This window comes from Penicillium bovifimosum, assembly GCF_028826915.1.
Source record: "Penicillium bovifimosum strain IBT 22155 chromosome Unknown utg000003l_segment0_segment0, whole genome shotgun sequence".
Taxonomy (NCBI): Eukaryota; Fungi; Ascomycota; class Eurotiomycetes; order Eurotiales; family Aspergillaceae; genus Penicillium; species Penicillium bovifimosum.
The window spans coordinates 200,267-219,166 of NW_026622712.1; the positions used below are offsets into that span (position 1 = coordinate 200,267).

An 18,900-nucleotide genomic window follows, 5' to 3' on the forward strand; every position below is an offset into this window, starting at 1 on the left:
ATTGTTGAAGGACATGGAACTCCGGGGTACACTGGATGTAGTCTTTATCCACATCAACATTTAGGGCTACGCCCATCCAATCATTTATCACAGCGTACCCTGCACTTGTGTGTACCTAACTACCTACGTCTGACCTACACACCTGCAGCCTTATTGTACTATTTGAAACCCAGCCTTCGGTCTATTCAAGATTGATTGTAATCCAATTGCCTAGACATATATACCAGCAAAGGCAAAGTCAACGAAAATAAGCAAGCACCACAACTGGTACCGAATATGCGACCCCTGTGAGTATAGGGGATTGAGTGTCAAATTGTATGCAAATAGCCGTCACAATATCAAGAACACGCGGTTCAACAAAGTATTCATCAACGCGTTGTATCATGGAACAAGTCGGCTAAGCGTTTAGAACCACTCACCACCGATCCAGCGATTGAAGAACTCGAGGCCAGACTCGGGCTGATCCATGGGAACCATGTGACCACCGCCGAAAATACGCATGAAGGTGAAGTTGCCGTGGGACTTGATTTGGCCGATCTTCTTGCCAATGTGCTCGTTTTGGACGATCTTGAGGTCCTCAAGCTCGGCAGAGGCGAACTCCTTCTGGCCAGGCCACTCAAGAGCCTCAGACCAGGCCTTGTTGCCGAGCCAGTTGCAGATGAAGTCGGCATCACCGGCGTAGATCAGGACAGGAATCTGTTCAAGGAGACCGGGCACAAGACGGTGGTAAGGTTTGAACCAATCGCCGTTGAAAAGGAAGTTACGATTGATATCGAAGTTGCAGGAGTCATAGCCGTCAACCTCAGCACCGACAGCCTCGCGAACACTAGCCTGGCTGAGGTACTCGCTGACGTAACCCATACCCTTGTAGCAGAGGTTGCTCTCGTCCTCACACTTGCTGCGAACATCGTAAACGTTCTGACCAGTACGCTGGTAGGGGGCAAGCAAGGCGTTGTTGCAGTAGATAGAGGCGGGCACGCAAACCCAGGCGCTCTCGCTGTTGTAGCAAGACTCGATCATGCTCTGGCAACGAGACAGGGAGTTGTCCATGGACTGGCAAGTGCTCTCATCCAAGACAGCGGGGTAGCCACCGTCACCGCAGGCCATGGGGCGGTAGTAGCCGTACTGGGTGAGACCGTCGGTGAGGCCATTGCCGATGAGAACAGACTTGAGGTTGATATTGCGCTTCTTGTGGGAGAGAATCTCCGAAGCCATGACAGGGATGTAGTGACCAGCGTAGGATTCGCCGGCGATGTGGAAGTCCTGCGTAGCGTACTCGGGGAATTGCTTGAAGAACAGGGTCAGAAGGGCGTAGACATCCTTGGCAGCAGCAGTGGTACTGCTGACGGAGGAGCCGCTGTAGGAATAGCCGACGTTGACGGGCTGATCCAGGAAGATCACAGAAGCATTGTTGTTCCACGAGAAATCATTGTAGACAGGCTTGATCTTAGCGTCAATGGAGCTGGGTCCAAGCTCCATGAACAGTCCGGTGAGGGACGAACAGCCAGGGCCGCCATTCAGCCACAGGACGACGGGGTCGTTCTTGGGATCATTGCGAGACTCAAAGAACCCTTGCGAAGGTTAGATAACCATAATTTAACATATAAATGATGTCTTTCACTTACAATAGAACAGATGCTTGTCATCCTCGTTGTCATCTAGGTAGCCACTGTACTGCTTGACACCGGGATCAATGCCGAGGGCGCTGGGGTCAACCTTCTTAGCGCGAAGGTTGTAAGCTTCCAGCTTTCCGTCAACCTCACGCTCCTTTGTGCCGTCGGCACCATCAACCCAGATGCCTTGGACATCTGCGCCGCTGACGTGATAGTCCCAGTGCGAGTCAGGACGACGGGTGTGCTTCTTAGGCAGGGAAAGCAGGGGAGCGCTGTCCATAGCGTCGGGGAAGTAGTTGGAAACTTCCTCCCAAAGCTGCCGAGCCTCACCAGAGAGAGACTTGAACTGGTCCTGGAGTTGCTGCAGAGGCTTGGAGACCGTCTCCGCGCCCTTCTGGGCGACGTTCTCCGCATATTCCCTGTGAGCTCCGAGGACCTGCTGGAGGGATGGAGAAGCCGCCGAAGCAGCTCCCGCCAAAAGAGTGGCGGATAGAAGTCTCATTGCAAACTGTGTTCAGGATTCACAGAAGAATGATGCTAATGATGGGTTGTTGATGGTGAGCGGGTACCTTGGGGTCTGGGGTTAGGCAGCTCTTATCAGTGACAGTTCGCCGACGAGGTTGGCTGAAGGAAGCCAAAAGTAAACAGAATTTACTTACACTATGAAGATACCGCCAGAAAATAATAATTGAGATATGTGTTGAAGCGTCAAAGAAGCAAGACGATGATGCCTTGATGTCCTGGACAAGGTTGAGAGGTGAGGAGAAGCAGGAACCCTTGGCTGATGACGCCGGGGACGGCTGATAAGACGAGACAGCTGGGCCAATCAGGTGTCTCAAAGTGGGTTACATCGATGATTCAGCCTGAGTCACGGGATCACATGGATTTGAGGGGCACGAGCTTTGTAGCTAAGCCCTTTTGGGTAAGTCCTGGATTCCGCTAGGCAATTTGGACAATCGATCTACATATCTCCGTACTAACTACAAAGTAGTTAGTTACTTATCTTCATAGTTATTGGAAACTTATTCACAGCAACATACCAGGTAAATAGTCATATGATGTGGCACCGGCCACCGCCATAGTCCAAATAGTGGAAAGCACGGGTCCGAAGCCCAAATTGGCATCGGGGTCCTATCTGAGCAACCGCTCCTCTTATGGTCCAAGACCGACGATACATAAGTATCTCTTCTCTCCAACGCACTTTGAATCTTCTCTGCTACAATTATCTCTTCACAACTACAATCACCGTTCTCATCAATGCACTTTTCGAGTCTCTCCCCTTCGAACATCTCGCACCTCGACATTCCCGTCACCACAAATCCACAATTCACATTGTAAGTACCAACTATCAAGTGATCCATACTTCTCTTTCTTTTTTCAAAGGGCTAACATCGTTTAGCACAATGTCTCAACCGTCTGACCCAGTTTCGCCATTCACATCTCACCTATCTGTCCCTGTTTCGTTCCCTTCGAGGACACCCCTGGTCCACCATCTCCGAAAGTTGAAAGCTGACCTGGAAAAGGTGGCGGCATCCCCGGGAAATGTTTACGAGAGGAAGGTGGCCCTCCTCGTTAGATGGGACAACGACACCACCGGCGAAACCAAAGATATCGGAACCATGACCGATACGATGAAAACCTTTGGGATCCAGTGCACCAATTTCCTGCTGCAAGCCAAGGACGAGGGTCAAGGCTCGACTCTTCGACATAAGATCAGCACCATGATTGCTGAATGTCGTGCTTCCAAGGTACACTCGTTATTCGTCTTCTACTATGTTGGCCACGGAGCCATCGCAGGCGATGGGAGCCTCTATTTTGTCCAGGGCGACAACGGGATCTCATGGACCAAAATCCGGGGGGAACTAGTCTACGATGTCTACGAAGAAAAGGACAGAGCAAGTATGCGACGCGTCGATGTCCTCTGCGTCCTCGACTGCTGTTACTCTGGCGCCGCGACGAGAGCGGGGGCAACTGCGGGAAATGTGGCCCAAGTTCTGGCGGCCTGCGGTCCCCGTGAGACAACACAAGCTCGGGACCCGTCGACATCATTTACGATGCGGCTGTTCAGTGCGGCGCATCATTTTAGACAAGCAGGGCAAGCGACCGTCTCGACAGCCGCTTTATTCCAGCGGATGCAGGAAGAAAGGACTCCAACTACTCCCCATGCTGTTCTCGAAACTCTCGTCGGACCCAGCTGATCAGGCTGGTGTACAATAAACCCACTCCGACCTCACGCATCCCGATCCCACGCCAGTTGCGGCATGTCAATGAGAAACGTGTGCTCGTGAAACTGACCCTTCACGGGCGCAGTCCTATGCCGGGCCACAGCGATGTGTTCGAAAACTTTAAGCAAGCGATCCAAAATCTACCACCCAATATGAAGGTGGAGATCTCGGACGCTTACGAGACCGACCAGTCGATCTTCATCATTCTAGGGATGTCGTGGGAAGCCTGGGCCCTTTGGACCATGGTCGCCCATCTGGACTTCGTCGGAGTCACTTTTGGCCTTTCCTTGATGCGCAGGAGGCCAGTCGAATCCTCAGGTCCAATCTCGGATGAGAACCATCGCCCTTCGGCCCCTTCTGAGCCTTCCCATGGGAAAGGCAAGGCCGAATAACTGGGGGCTATATTGACGTGTTTTTTGTGTCATTTCTTACTTGCTTCCTCTGACACCTGCGCGCGGCCCCTATGTTTGAGATATTTTTATGCCTCCTACTAGTTCACAATAAATGCTTTTGAGACTTCTACTGTGTAGATCATATTCCTATTTCGGTGTCTCCCGTGTCCCGGCGCCCAATTATCTCAGCATGCTCAGACCAAACATGATTGGCTGAGTCATGTGAGATCACATGACATACCTAACCAAATTAGGTCGGCTGGATCTTCTGAGCTGACCAAACTTGCCCGGTACATAACTACATAGACATATATCTCTCGTTTTCTACAGTCTCGTCTACTCGAAAAAAAAAGCATTGAAAAGGTCATTTTTGAAAATATCTACGCATCCTCTGGTCTCTGTATCTTCCTAGCGACACTCAGCCCTCAGCGGCTCATACGTTCAAAATGCCTATCAACCAACCCTCTAACCAGATCAAATTCACCAATGTATCGGTGGTCCGATTAAAGAAAGGTATGGTTGAAGCTAATCTACATTACCTTATCCGTTCACTGACATTCCATCTCAATGCAGGCAAAAAGCGCTTCGAACTCGCCTGTTACAAGAACAAACTTCTCGAATACCGCTCCGGCGCCGAAAAAGACCTCGACAATGTCCTCCAAGTCCCGACCGTATTCCTCTCCGTCTCCAAAGCTCAAACGGCCCCATCAGCAGAGTTAGCAAAAGCTTTCGGAACCGGTACCCCACGAGAAGAGATCCTGCAAGAGATCCTCCGCAAAGGCGAGGTGCAAGTCGGCGAGCGCGAGCGCAAAGACATCCTCGAACGAGTGGAGAAGGAAGTCCTAGACATCGTATCAGGCCGCCTAGTCGACCCGTCAACCAAGCGCGTATACACAACAGGAATGATTCACAAGGCCCTGGATCAACTGAGCTCCGCCAGCGGCCAGCAACAGACACAAGCGCACGTGGAAACGAGCGGAGATGGCGAAGAGAAGACGTCACAACCGAAGAAGCCGCTTTGGACGGGAGTTTCAGCGACTCGCTCAGCGAAGAGTCAAGCATTGGATGCCATGAAGGCTCTAATTGCCTGGCAGCCGATTCCCGTTATGCGAGCCCGTATGCGTCTTCGCGTGTCTTGTCCCGTGTCACTGCTCAAGCAGTCTGTCAAGGCCGCCCCCAGCGCTGCGAACAAAGAGAAGGAAGCACCCGCCAGTGGCTCGAAGAACAACAAGAAGGGGAAGGGATCGAAGAAGGGAGCTAAGCGAGATGACTCAGATATCGAGGGTGGTCAGTCTGATGTGGAATCTTCGCCCAAGGCACCCAGTACCGTCAAGGACAAGATAATAGCGTTCATTGAATCGGTCGAGTCGCAAGAAGTCATTGGTGGGGATGAGTGGGAGATTGTTGGGTTTGCCGAGCCCGGTGCCTTCAAGGGATTGAATGAACTGGTCAGCAATGAGACACGCGGGAGAGGTCGGGTGGAGGTTCTGGACATGTCTGTCACACATGAGGACTGAATTATGACGTCGTTTGGGTTTTATAGCACATGACCTATATGATTGATGACCAAATGTTAAAAATGTTAAAGAACATCGAAATATATTGAAATCTTTGAGATATCATCTCCTTCCAATACGAGGCAAGTGGCAACACAGCACACAAGCGAACAGTAAGCCCTAAGGGGTTGACTTGAGAAAGTTTCCTCACAAAGAAAAAGCAAAGAAGATGCAGCTGCAAGTGAGCCAAACAACAAAGGCCTGCAAAGAAAACACGCATGACAATAGCGTAGCATTACTGACGAAGAAATTGCCAAACATGAGAAAGATCGTCTCTGCAAGTAAGAAATACCCCTATCAAGTAAGTTCTGGACATCACTCATGTATCATCGACTACCAACACTATGATACAATTGGACGGCTGTCTCAGAGGAAAGCAAACAAAGACCTAATAGCGCCATAAACAGAGGGATCAGGGTATTCCCAACAGAAATGAGAAAGAAAGCACTAGGTTCGTAACTCGTACTTGTGCTCTAAGCAACATAACATAAAACCCCTGACCCAATCAACCCTCCAGTTCACACGCTGCCGGGATATCATCACACCCAGTCACCAACAAAACAACATTCTTGCCTGGACCAAGCTCTTTAGCAAGATCCAGTGTCTTGGCCACCGCGTGACTCGAGTCAAGACCAGGCAAGATCCCCTCGTGGTTCTGAAGGGTTGCGAATCCATCCAGGGCATCCGCATCAGTAGCCGTTGCAATTTCAATCCGTCCAGAATCCTTCCAATGAGCAACTTCAGGGCCCACCGTCGACAAATTCATGTCCGGGGAGATAGACTGTGAGTCAAGTATCTGGCCATCAAAATTCTGAAGCAATAGCGTACGAGCACCCTGAAGCACCCCGATTCCCCCATCCGTCAAAGCAGCCGCCTCCGCCGCCTCAACACCAACCAACCTTACCGACGAATCATGCAAAAAAGGCCTGAATAACCCAATTGCCCCGCTTCCGCTCCCAACAGCGGTAACTAGTGCATCCGGCTGCCGACCTGCCGCAGTATGCATCTGGGCCGCCACTTCCTCGCCTAGAAGAGCCTGGAAGGTTCGCGCCAGGGTCGGCAGGGGACTGGGCCCCACAGGACTGCCCATGAGGTAGTATGCAGACTCATGGTTGCAGACCGAATACCGCAAGGCTTCTGTGATAGCAGCACGCAGACTGCCCATTCCCGACGGCGTGCGGGAGGTGAGCACCTTAGCGCCGAGCGCCTTCATCTCTAGCACGTCTTTTTCCTGAGCCTGGGCATCGTCGGCACCCATGGTGATGGTACACTGCAGACCCAACCGTGCACACATGGCAGAGGCGAACTTGCCGTGTTTGGCAGAGGCGCATTCTGTGACAATTTCTGAGCGACCCATACGTCTGGCGAGGAGGAGCTGACCGATGATGTTGCGCGCTTTGTGGGTGCCGTAGTCGTTTTTGTCCTCGCGTTTTAGCCAGATGGTTGCGCCACCGGCTAGGGCTGTTAGGTTCGTAGCCTTGTAAAGGGGTGTTGGTTGGTCACGCTGGAAAGTGGCATATTCTTCCCAGAAGGAAGGGTCCGAGACAGTTGCCTCGAAGAATGATGTCAGTTCGTATAAAAATCCCATTATTGATTCAGGAGCGAACCGGCCTCCGTAGACACCGTATCCATCGAAGGTGACCTGTGGGGCCCGCAGACTGCCATCTGCCTGCAGGATGGAAGTATACGGTGTGATCCTGTCCAAGTTCGAGGTGGAGGACTTGGCGGGCGTCTCGGGGAGCAGGGATGTGTTGCCAGTGGCGACTGACACTGCTGTAGTTCCCGTTTCGCCATCTGATGCACTTGTTGAGTTTGTTGGTGTGCTGCTAATGCAGCTTGAGGGGGGAGGCCGACGGAGATCTGGAATGGACGCTGCCAAAAGTCTCCGGGCATGACACACGGACTGATGGACTGGCAATGCGTGCTGGAGGAATGCCCCTGCCAGCAGGTCTCAAACGAATGACATCTTGTGCATTCTCCGTGCCATCTGTCGGGGGCTCAGTTGTTTCGCACGGTTTGGAGGAGGGAAAGCATAGAAGACGGCGCAGAGAGCGCAGAGAGCGCAGCATAACCATGTGCTTCATTCTTCAGACGTAGGAATGGGAATTGACACTTCAGTATATATGCCGAGAATCAATAACCATGAAGGAACAATACTCAGTACAGATAATAGATTCAGAGGATGACAATGAGATATCCCATGCATGCGATGAGGATTAAGGTAAGTCACAATGGCGGGCGTGAGATGCATTAAACACATTCTACGCACGGTGCGGATGCTCCCTGCTAGACAATGTTCAGACCACCAACTCCCATTGAAGGAAAAGAACATTCCATTCTAGGGCCCTCTTCTACCCAATCGGCCCATCCGACCGGGCTCTTGTTGGTCTTCCTATTTGCGAGGAAATTTGACCATGTCAATACGACGTTTGGCCCGGGGGACCTCCTTCCAGGCCCCAATCAACATGCCGTCTTTCCGAGGTTGATAACTCCCTGCGCTCGAGATCCCTTGTTTCAAAGCTCGCTGCCGAGAATCAGGCTGAGCTAGGCACAGTACTTTTCCCAATCTCAAGCCATAGCCTTTGGGCTACAACGATCTACACCGGTGGCAGCGGTCCCAGTGGTGGAACTCGAAGCTTGGTACCAATGGCACCAGTAATCTAGTAGAGTCTATTCCCATATGGTAATCACGGCTTGCTACATACGAGGGGGCTAGGAACCTCTTTCAGCATCAAAGTCGATAACGCTAAGGCTGTTCGCACGTACTGGGACTCAATACCCACAAGGCAGAATGCTATAGATGCAGTGTTACACGATCAAATAGGATCCGCCCCCTAGCATATTTATACCTATCACTGTTTCACAAGGCAATATCTACCTTGGCCCAACCTACAATTCACATGTATGATGTGATTGCATCCAGCCCAGATCCCGCTCCACGTGTTGCCGTTGTTGTGTCAGTTTTGTGTCGAACAATGAAGGCCGAAAGCACAGACGATGGGTTCGGTGGACTCAATGGCCACTAGTATGGCGCAAAATTGGGTGGAATCTTGTAATTCTTATTGCGTCATTGATATTGGGGTATGGAATCCTAGTGAATTGATATTCGCCTGCACGCAATTGGTGTATGCGCATTCAGGTCGTGCATGAGCTCTATCATACCTCGGTACAGGGGTCTCTTTCAGCCACTTCCTCTTTGATCTGCCAGGCCAAGGCTGTACATCTTAAAGCGCACCATACAGGGTATGTCTTCTGTATTCTTCCACAGCTTATTGGGTATGTACAGCCCCATCAATGAAAGGATATGGTCCGTGGATGAACACTTGGAGTGCTGGGAATATGGCAGTTCCGTTTGTGTTCACCTTAGATTTACTAAGATGATGGTATAGGATATACACTCATTCTAGAATGAAGTTCTCGGCTAATCTATCAGACTACTAAATATCTAGGTAATCTCAATATCATGGTAAGCTCCCCTCGATTTCATACATGATGCTTCCTGCAAGTAGGGCGAGGATGGTCATGTGACAGGGTTTATACAACAGTCTGTCAGTCTCTGCCAGGTGCAGATGCCCGCACATAGCCAAGCGGTGAATAAGTCTATTTCTCAAGCAGGGTATACCCTACATTGGTTCTTTGACTTAATAAATTATGTAAATGCTACCTGGGTGGATGTCGCATACCTAAGGGTTGGGGAAATTGGAACCTAGTACTTAGCGTTGTGACGCTGATATATCGAGGCGGAGCCGCTCCAGTCTGCACCTACCTAGTGGACACACCTGTACCTATCGCCAAGCCAGCCCAGAGGCTCGCAACTCATTTGTAGCTTTGCTGCACAACCTGGAAGCCGAACACATACCCAAAACGGACATCATTGATAATGTTGCGACAGCAACTAAACGTAAGGCCACCAAGCCTGGAAGTAAGTTGGCTACAAGGTAGTTCATATCTGCAGCAACACCATGGTAGAACTACATGACTCCGTAGTCGAAACGCCAGCAAGCAGCAATGATTAGGTAGCCGATCGAATAATCATTACTGAAAAAGAGTGATATGCAATCTTAGCGCGGGGAGGAGAAAGCTTGGCCCTGAGGCGGGGCTGAAGGTTGCATCGACAGCTGGATGTCGATCAGGTCTAGTTACGACTTACGACTTACGATGTGTATCTTTTGATATGCTCATTAGTTCTTGTACACTTAGTTGGGTCCGGGAACATATCTAAAGATAAAGACGTTCTATTTTGTCTAAGATCCTAACCGAGAAACTGGACGTATATGTCGTGATAGGCGCAAATGGCTTCAGTAGCCATATTGGATCCAACCATCAAAGCAAAAGACCAACCATGCAGAAAAAACAAAATTAACACCCAAAGTCCGTGGGTATACGCTCAGATGCAAATGCGTGACAGATAGGAAAGAGCATCGCCGACCGGGGGTCCTCGAATTGAGCGAGGGATACCCCAGTCCGCGATAAAATTGAAATGACGAGCGAGTGCGTCATTTCAGGGATGGCAGACATCGATGATCGATGTTCTGGCATCGAGAAGCCGATGTCCGACCGAGATCCCATGAAGGGGCCGAAAGGAGCCAAACACAAAAAGAGGGGTTGAAAGGGAGATAGAAGACCTCGATTCCATAGAAATGGAAGGGATGACGAGAAAAGAATCATCTCCTGGATATGGAAAAAAATAGGGTCATGATCAGGGATAGATGATCAGGCGCAGAGCTGTACAGCGACCAAGGCGCGAGCGAGTTCCTCCGGGGCGAAAGGGATGTGTTTGCGGGTGGACATCACGCACGGGGTCATGGCGGGGAGGGGCGAAGTATAGCGGACCGACTCCTCGAAGTAATATTTCGACTCCTTTGAATCCTCGGGTATCTCGTAGATAGAGACATCATTCCAAAGAGTCATTGTTGAGCCACTGTAACTGGATGCGTTGATCATGGTGGAGGTCTGTGACCCGGAGTCAGCAGCGCGTGGCGATGATTCGGCAGGGGCCACTTGAGCGACGGGAACTAACAAAATGAAGTTAGAATGAGTTCTGAAATAAGAGTTGGGGAGATATTTGCATTCGGACTGGAAATGCGTACCTGGATCGACATCAACTTCATCATCCGGAGACACCGAGTCGTCAGAATCGGATGGGCCGGTGCAACCCTCGTAACCCGCGTACGTCGCACAGGGTGACAGGGACAGTTCGTGGGAACGAGTTCGTTCAATCATTGCACCGCCAAAAGACCAGGCGGCCAATTTCTTTTGGTGGGCGCGATCGAACGGGCCCTTGAATTTCGAAGGGGGACACTCGTGGCGGCGATAATATTCCACTTTGGGCTTTCCATCATTCTTGGAGCGGAACACCCGCTTGACCGTGTCGCGGAACGTCATATTGGGATGAAAAGAATTGTGAATATAGAAGATTCAAGATTCGAATTTCCACTCAGAGATCAATGCGGGCTCCTGGAGAAAGGCCTCAAAGGTGCATACCAGACCCGGATTGGGAACGGACGCGATGGGTGTGCAAGCACGAATAGCGGGGTTGTTGGCTGGGTAAATTTATGATCATTCTATATGGTGAAATAGAGAGGCAAAAGGAATAAAAACAGAAGAGAGGGGAAAGTGGACTACTAATAACGTGGATCTGGATGTAACGGCAGAGATAAGCCCCATGGGATGTTCCCCCAGGATGCGTTCGGCACATATCCGGTGAAGACTTTGGGGGCAAAGTCGTAGACTGTGATCTCATTCCATTTAATTGGCTAGCATAACTGTCTGTGCGAGGAACCGCCATAACTTACTACTGTAGTTATCGTGTTTAGATGTATTATCTAGTAACACAGTATCTACACAGTACGGAGTACTCCGTACTTATCCATAAGTCTCGATTTCTACGGAGTCCACTCCGCAGATGGATCCCTTAAGCGAAAGGACTTGACCCGGGAAACAGACATGTCTGGTCTCATATCGACTTACGTACGTAAACGTACATATAAAAATATGTGTGTCAAATCATAAGTCCATGTTGGCATATTGGCATGTTCATGCAGGAAGATGAGATCTCCGAGTCTGAGCTGCAGTTACATCGTAGAACATGATCCCCAGATGTCAGTGAGTCGGTGGCGTACTGCAGCGAAGGCTTCCAGAAACAATGGCCGATCAGTCCTGTAAAGAGCCTCTCGGTTACATCATCCGAATTAATTAATTTTGAAAGAGAATGTGTCACTTACACAGTAAAAGGGAATTATCTGATATCTGATTCCTCTCTAATTCTCTCTCGCGTACTCCGTACGGCGCAGGAATAAACCGGAAACAGAGTGGACCAATTGCCCCGTGGCTATGACCTTCCCTTTTTCGCCTCCCGACTTTGCCGCTTAAACCGGCACAGCTCGGGGGTATGTGAAGCCGAGTTGCTGAATCATAATACATTTACATACAAAGTAACCATTCAATTCGGCCGGCTGGCCCAATGGCAAGGCGCTTGACTACGAATCAAGAGATTGCAGGTTCGATCCCTGCGTCGGTCAATCTTTTTGCATCCCATTCATCTTCGCAATGGGGTTTGGCTTTTTGTGTATGCTTTGTAGACACTGGAGTTGGGTAATGATAGACGTCATCGTCATTCGAGAATATTCCAGTGCAGGAGGTAATGAGATACTTATAGGCAGTGGTCTCATGAGCACATTGCACTACTGCACAGCATAAATCCGTGGGGCTAACTGTAGAAGATATGTACTGTGTAGGACTAGGAACAAACGATTAGTTAGAGGAGGCCTCTCCTTCCATAATTTACTTTGTTCTATTTTTACTACTACTATTTCCGTTTTATCATGATCTCCAGGGCTGATTTCAGGGTGGACAGTCCGGGTGCGACTCCGCTGTTTCGGCGATGATGTAACCGTTTTCAGCTGGAGCCCCTGGCCTGCTTCCACTTTCTCTCCCCGTGTGTTAAAAGGATCAAATATCCCAAGGACCTAAACTCACTCGAGGATGGCAGAGCATTTGCCCTAGACTATGAAGTATCCGTACTTATCCCCAGATCCCTGAGCTCCTGATTGCTGGCCCCTAGTGCAGCCCTATTTACCCGATGTAGATGTTAGGGCTGGCCCAAGCTCTAGCACACGAGAGCGAACTATGAAAGGGCATCGCAGAGGAATGCTGGAGTGGACGTACGGAGATACTGTAGGTATCAGAAAAAGAATACGTAGAAATAGAAGAGAGAGAGAGACATTGACCTTTGTGAGTGTCTGTTCTAATAATAATTCAAACGAAATTAAATTTCTCGCAACGCTTTTGTGTTCCAGAAGTGTCCTCACCACGGATCCGACCCTAGAGGAGAGCATACCGGATCATCGTCATCCCTTACTTGGCTTCTTCCTTCCTACACTTCACCTTCCTGCCACATTTACAATGTAAGTCGTCTTCTTCCCCCGGAAATCTTCAATTTCTTCATCTGTACCATCGCAATCGCATTCGTACTCACCAGCGCAGAATCATCTCACGAATCGAAACGAGCACCATGGCTAAGAAAGGAGGAAAGAAAGGCAACAAGAAGGGCAACAAGCCCGCAGCTGCTGCCGCCGCTGCTGTCGACAAGGTCAAAGACGCCGTGTAAGTTCCCAACGAGGTGAAAAATAAATAAATAAAATCGGGGCGCACGAGCACGCGCCAATGCCACATTACCAACAATCACTAACTTGTGTGTCGCAGCAACCCCGATCAGGATGTTGAGAACAAGACCCAGCAAACTGAAGGCCCAGCGGAGACCGTCAAGCAGACAGAGGCGCCCGAGACTGTGACGCAGCCTGCGGAGACCGCGGCTGAGTCCACTCAGGCCCCCAAGCCCACCGCCGCCGCGGCTGAGACCCCCATTATGACCGAGACCGAACCGACCAAGGAGGCTGTGACCGCCGGAAAGGCTCCCGCGACCGAGAAACAGGGTTCATTGGAGGAGGCCGTGGAGAAAGCGCAGGCCTCCAAGACCGGCCAGTTGGGCGAGGTGGAGGGTGGGGATGGTGCAGGCACTGGTATGACGCGTGTCAGTCAATCTGCGACAATGAACCCTACTAACCGTAATTCTGCAGCTGTGATCTCAGACAGCAAGCCGAAGGAGTTGGCCCTGACACCGGAGGTCGTGGACCCTGTTCCCGCGACCTCCGCCGCCGGTGCCACCACACTCGCTGAGCGCCCCAAGACCTCGGAGTCAGCCGCCCCTGCTCCCGAGCCCGTCGCTGCTCCTGTAGCTGAGCCCGTCGTCGCCCCTACTGCCGTCCCTGCGCCCGAGCCTTTCCCCGCCCCTGTTGCTGCGTCCAGCGAGAGCGAGGCTGCCCACGCCAAGCGCCCGTATGAGAAGCCGATCTTCAACACCGACGAGAACCTGAAGCCCCACAAGATGCCCAAGACTGACGAGGAGGCGGTGGCTGCGAGCGTCGCGGAGGATAAGAAGGCCATCGAGAAGGCGGCTGTTGGACCTGCCTCGACTGCTGCCTCCAAGACTCCCGAGCCTGTGCCGCAGGCTGAGGCTCCTAAGGTCGCAGAGACTCCCAAGGCTACAGAGGAGAAGATCCCCGTCGACTCCGCCTCCAAGAGCTCCACTGCTCAGCCCGGCGCCGCGAAGCCTTCCTCTCCCCAGGCAGTCGCTGCCGCAACTGCTGCCTTCAACTCCGGCAAGGCCGACAAGTCTGCCGCACCAGCTGCCCCCAAGGAGTCTGAGATCCAGAAGCCCGAAGCTGCTTTGAAGCGCGGCGATGAGCCCCTGCCCAAGGCCGAGGAGCCCAAGACCGAGCCCGTCAGGGAAGAGGCCGGCAAGGCCCAGGAAGCGACCCAGAAGACCTCCGAGCCCTCAGAAGAGCCGGCGGAAAAGAAGAAGGGTGGATTCCTGTCGTGGTTGAAGCGCAAGTTCAAATAAATAAAGTAATAGTGGGGAATGAGAGACCCGGTGTATGATATGCGTTGTACGCTAGTTGGACACGTTGGGGAGGTTGCAAATTGCCCCGTTGCTTTGTTGTTCTCTTTTGTCAGTCTTCGATGATACACCAAGTTGAAATTATATACCAGAATCAAAATCATGCTCCGTATGTGGTCTTCTGTCGATGTGCACTGTAGTTGAAAGAAATGTTCTCAGGGGACTGTTGGGCCCCAGCTTCCAAGTCTGTACACCGCTACTCGGGCATCAAAGCGTCGATGACAGATGGGGCGTTGGGGGTATGTACTATGTAGAGATGGTCCGATATCGTCGATCTTTAGTACTTTTTATAGCCCACGAGTCATCCAGTGCTGGCCAAGGAAGTGGAGTGCTGACGAGTCCGGTGTGCGGGTCAAACGGGTTCGATGTGAATACGCAGTATGGGGAGACAGCAACTACTTCCAAGGTTAGTACTTACGAGTATATGGATTTACTACACAGTACCTAGGTAGATTTTATCATTTTACTCTGATCTCATGATCTTAAACCAGAGCACAGCCATTCAAGCTGGAAAAATTCTAGTAACTTCCATGTGTCCCACAACGCCTACTAGGAAAGAGCGACCCATCGTCATCCGTCACGTTCTTTCCAATGAAATAGATATCAACTGCTTAAACATCAGCTGAATCCTGTCAAGGATATCTCTGGAACAATCTGACAATGCCGGGCTCCGGAATGAATCAAATGAAATAGCAGAACGTCCATACTCGAGCTACGTTGGCCGAGAATGTGCTCAAAGGCTGCTCGAAGAACGAGAGTATCTGAACGATTGAGGCTCTTATACCTTTTAGGCATGTACCAGGTTGCAATTTGCAAGCGGTATTTGCAATGAGAGCTTCACGTCGATGTTCTTGGTTTGGTTGGACGATGTTCAGGCTGGTAGATCTGCCATGGCATCTAGAGAGTAGGAGAGTAGGATTTACCTCAGTTCCAAGAGTGAGCTTTCTTTTGTCTGGACCTCGCTATTGCATGTTATTTTGTATGTATGTCGGTACTCCAAGATCAACTGGGGAAAGGGTCTTGGAATCGAAAACCCAACTCGGTAGACTATCTCTGGGTCTTCGAAGAAGAGGGTTGAATGGTCTCAAATAGGGATGCAGCCCTGAGATATGTAAAGGAGCTTCCAAAACAAGACTGCTGCCGATGATGGCACTTCTGTTTGTCCCTCGATTTGAACGTCAATACCCCGCGCAGAGGCAGGCAATTGCCCAGGTACATAAGCTAAGGTAGGGCGTCCCGGGATGGATTCGATAAGTCCTCGTTGCGTGCTGCTGGCTCAGAGTTCTCTTGAAACCCCGATAAAACCAATCCCATTCAACTGCAGTGTCTTCTGCTGCAGAGTAGAGATAGATCTCCCATCTCCAAGTGGGGAAATCTTCCCCACACGGGGGTTTACCGGCGTTTAGTGGAGGAGGTTCTTGGCAGGCCGAACTGGACTGCTATTGTTTCGGCCCTCGGTAAGATAACTTACGACCTTAAAGTAGCTGCTTGTCCTTGGATTTGGAAGCTCGACATCCCTTTCCACCTTATACCCGCGATCAACATGACATCTCTTCCCCGCAAGCTATGGCAGCATCCAAACCCGGAGTCAACCCAAATGGGTTATTTCCAGCGCGATCTGGAGAAAGCCACCGGACGCAAGTTCGACGTAAGTAGTATTGACATGCATAGAAAGAAAAAGAAAAGGCCATATCTGACTCTGTTAGTCTTTCCATGACATGTACCTATATTCAATCAACAACCGCTCGGCATTCTGGGACTTCTGTTGGAAGTACTTCCAATTGATCCACGAAGGCTCATACACAAAGGTAGTGGATGAATCCGCCCGAATGGACTCTGTACCAGAATGGTTTGCCGGCGTGCGTCTGAATTTCGCAGAGAACCTTCTTTTCTCGCGTTCTGCTGGCGACAAGACCGGCAAGGAAGATGACAAGATTGCCGTGAGTGAGGTCCGAGAAGGCGCTGCGCATGAGGTCGTTCATCTCACCTGGGGCGAACTGCGACGACGCACTGGAGCCTTGATCCAGGCTATGAAAGCGCACGGCGTTGTTCGTGGTGATCGCATTGCTCTTTGCGCGGCGAATAGCATTGAAACGCTACTTGTGTTCCTGGCGGCGACCGCTCTGGGCGCTATCTTTTCGTCCAGTTCCACGGATATGGGCGTGAAGGGCGTTCTCGATAGACTGTTGCAGATTAAGCCTCGCTGGTTGTTTATGGATGACTCGGCGGTATACAATGGCAAGACCATTGACCTTCGATCGAAGATTCGGGATATTGTCGAAGGTATGGGGTCAGTTTCTGAGTTTGAAGGAGTTGTTTCAATTCCTCGGTTTGCTGCCCGACCGGAGGATATCAGTTCTATTCCCAGGACTCTAACTCTGGCCAAGTATCTCTCAGCAGCGGGAGGCAACGAGCAACTGGAGTTCACTCGAGTTGGTTTCCGCGACCCTTTCTTGGTCGTCTACTCGTCGGGAACAACTGGACAGCCGAAATGTATCGTCCATTCTGTGGGTGGTGTGCTTCTGAACGCCATCAAGGAGGGGACATTGCATAGTGAACTCGGGCCAGACTGCGTCACCTTGCAATACACAACCACTGGATGGATCATGTATATGGGTGCCGTGCAGACGTTGCTCTTCGGCGTGCGGGTAGTGATGTACGACGGAAGCCCATTTATTCCAGGTATCACTGCTCTGGTAGACATTGCCGCTCAGGAGAAGTGAGTATCTCGTCCAACCTCAATTGAGGATCTCGGCTAATCAGTTGCAGGGTAACGCACCTTGGGATCTCACCTCGATGGCTCCACGAGCTACAACAGGCTAAGATCAAGCCTCGTGAGATACGCGATCTCAGTTCTTTACGGCTTGTCACAAGCACTGGTATGGTTCTTCGAGACGAGTTATTCGAATGGTTCTACGACGAGGGATTCCCAACCCATGTCCGCTTGAATAACATCTCCGGTGGCACTGATATCGCAGGATGCTTTGGAACTAGTAACCCCATTAGCCCCGTGTATGTTGGCGGGTGTGCTGGTGGCAGCTTGGGCATCCCCGTGGAAGTTTACGACTCTACAATCGAGGGCGGCGAGGGAGTCAAGGGTGTCCCCGTGGAGGAAGGTGTGGCCGGCGAATTGGTCGCCACCTCCGCCTTTCCCAACATGCCCACAAAGTTCTGGGGTGATGAGAGTGGCAAGAAATACCATGACGCGTATTTCGGGAGATTTGACAGTAGGACCACCCGCCCCCGCATGTACACGGTCGCTAATCCTTTGCAGACGTTTGGACACATGGCGACTTTGTTTCCATCCACCCAATCACAAAGCAGCTGGTATTCCATGGACGCGCCGATGGAGTACTCAATCCCTCAGGGGTGCGGTTCGGATCGGCAGAGATCTATCGTGTGATCGAGGGCCAATTCTCCCAAGAGATTAGCGATTCGATCTGTGTTGGCCAACGACGACCAACTGATACGGACGAGCGAGTGCTCCTGTTCCTGCTCATGAAGCCAGGTGTTCCGTTCACTCAAAACCTCGTGGACCGAGTGAAGAGCGCGATCCGGACAGAGCTCAGCCCCCGCCATGTGCCGATGTTCACGTTCGAGACCCCTGAAATCCCGGTATGTACAACGGACTCCTGTCACTGTAGGAAGACCAAGTCTTGGAAAACCGGAACTGACCCGTATCGTCACAGACCACAGTCAACCTCAAAAAGGTGGAGCTGCCTGTGAAACAGATTGTGTCGGGTAAAATCATCAAGCCATCGGGAACCCTGCTCAACCCGAAAAGCCTCGACTTCTATTATAAATTTGCCAAATTGGAGACTTTGCGCGAGAGCAAGCTCTGAGTGGTCTCTCGGGCCTCGTCTCCTCAACGTGGCTCCATAGAGGAGCAAGACTGGGATCCATCGAGATCGTCACTTTCTAAGGTTCTGCCAAGCTTTGACCAAGCTTTGGCTACACTTGGGATCGCCTGTCGTGTTTATGATCAGCATTAGCATAAAGGAATTGATTGAATAAAAATGTATTGATTGGAGTAATAAAAGAAAATAGAGTCTGGACAACTGTACAACGTAAAAAGAGGGTGAAAGAAAAAGTGAAAGAGCCTTGGCAGCCGGCAGGTGGGCTGATCGAAGGTGGTTCGATGATGCCGCTGCGTCA

At 51.0% G+C, this 18,900-nt stretch overlaps 7 protein-coding genes across 7 annotated transcripts; 4 read left to right on the forward strand and 3 right to left on the reverse strand.

The window, feature by feature from the left end:
- Positions 1-405: 405 nt before the first annotated feature.
- Positions 406-2,115, reverse strand: cp3 (carboxypeptidase C PRC1; the record flags this gene model as incomplete). Its single annotated transcript, XM_056663872.1, has 2 exons — positions 406-1,571; positions 1,626-2,115. 2 exons carry the CDS (start codon positions 2,113-2,115, stop codon positions 406-408), a joined length of 1,656 nt encoding a protein of 551 aa, XP_056522929.1.
- Positions 2,116-2,870: 755 nt separating this feature from the next.
- On the forward strand, positions 2,871-4,230 carry N7515_003129 (uncharacterized protein; the record flags this gene model as incomplete). Its single annotated transcript, XM_056663873.1, has 3 exons — positions 2,871-2,947; positions 3,013-3,796; positions 3,868-4,230. 3 exons carry the CDS (start codon positions 2,871-2,873, stop codon positions 4,228-4,230), a joined length of 1,224 nt encoding a protein of 407 aa, XP_056522930.1.
- Positions 4,231-4,676: 446 nt separating this feature from the next.
- Positions 4,677-5,747, forward strand: N7515_003130 (guanine nucleotide exchange factor SDO1; the record flags this gene model as incomplete). The annotated part of the gene is made up of 1 exon (XM_056663874.1): positions 4,677-5,747. The coding sequence occupies one exon, from the start codon at positions 4,677-4,679 to the stop codon at positions 5,745-5,747; it is 1,071 nt and encodes a 356-aa protein (XP_056522931.1).
- A 544-nt stretch (positions 5,748-6,291) lies between these two features.
- On the reverse strand, positions 6,292-7,870 carry N7515_003131 (tryptophan synthase; the record flags this gene model as incomplete). Its single annotated transcript, XM_056663875.1, has 2 exons — positions 6,292-7,646; positions 7,687-7,870. 2 exons carry the CDS (start codon positions 7,868-7,870, stop codon positions 6,292-6,294), a joined length of 1,539 nt encoding a protein of 512 aa, XP_056522932.1.
- Positions 7,871-10,499: 2,629 nt separating this feature from the next.
- Positions 10,500-11,171, reverse strand: N7515_003132 (uncharacterized protein; the record flags this gene model as incomplete). The annotated part of the gene is made up of 2 exons (XM_056663876.1): positions 10,500-10,801; positions 10,877-11,171. The coding sequence occupies 2 exons, from the start codon at positions 11,169-11,171 to the stop codon at positions 10,500-10,502; spliced, it is 597 nt and encodes a 198-aa protein (XP_056522933.1).
- Positions 11,172-13,299: 2,128 nt separating this feature from the next.
- Positions 13,300-14,688, forward strand: N7515_003133 (uncharacterized protein; the record flags this gene model as incomplete). Its single annotated transcript, XM_056663877.1, has 3 exons — positions 13,300-13,391; positions 13,491-13,807; positions 13,865-14,688. The coding sequence occupies 3 exons, from the start codon at positions 13,300-13,302 to the stop codon at positions 14,686-14,688; spliced, it is 1,233 nt and encodes a 410-aa protein (XP_056522934.1).
- A 1,600-nt stretch (positions 14,689-16,288) lies between these two features.
- N7515_003134 (acetoacetyl-CoA synthase) lies at positions 16,289-18,587 on the forward strand (the record flags this gene model as incomplete). The annotated part of the gene is made up of 5 exons (XM_056663878.1): positions 16,289-16,393; positions 16,452-17,464; positions 17,515-17,972; positions 18,020-18,360; positions 18,435-18,587. 5 exons carry the CDS (start codon positions 16,289-16,291, stop codon positions 18,585-18,587), a joined length of 2,070 nt encoding a protein of 689 aa, XP_056522935.1.
- Positions 18,588-18,900: the final 313 nt, after the last annotated feature.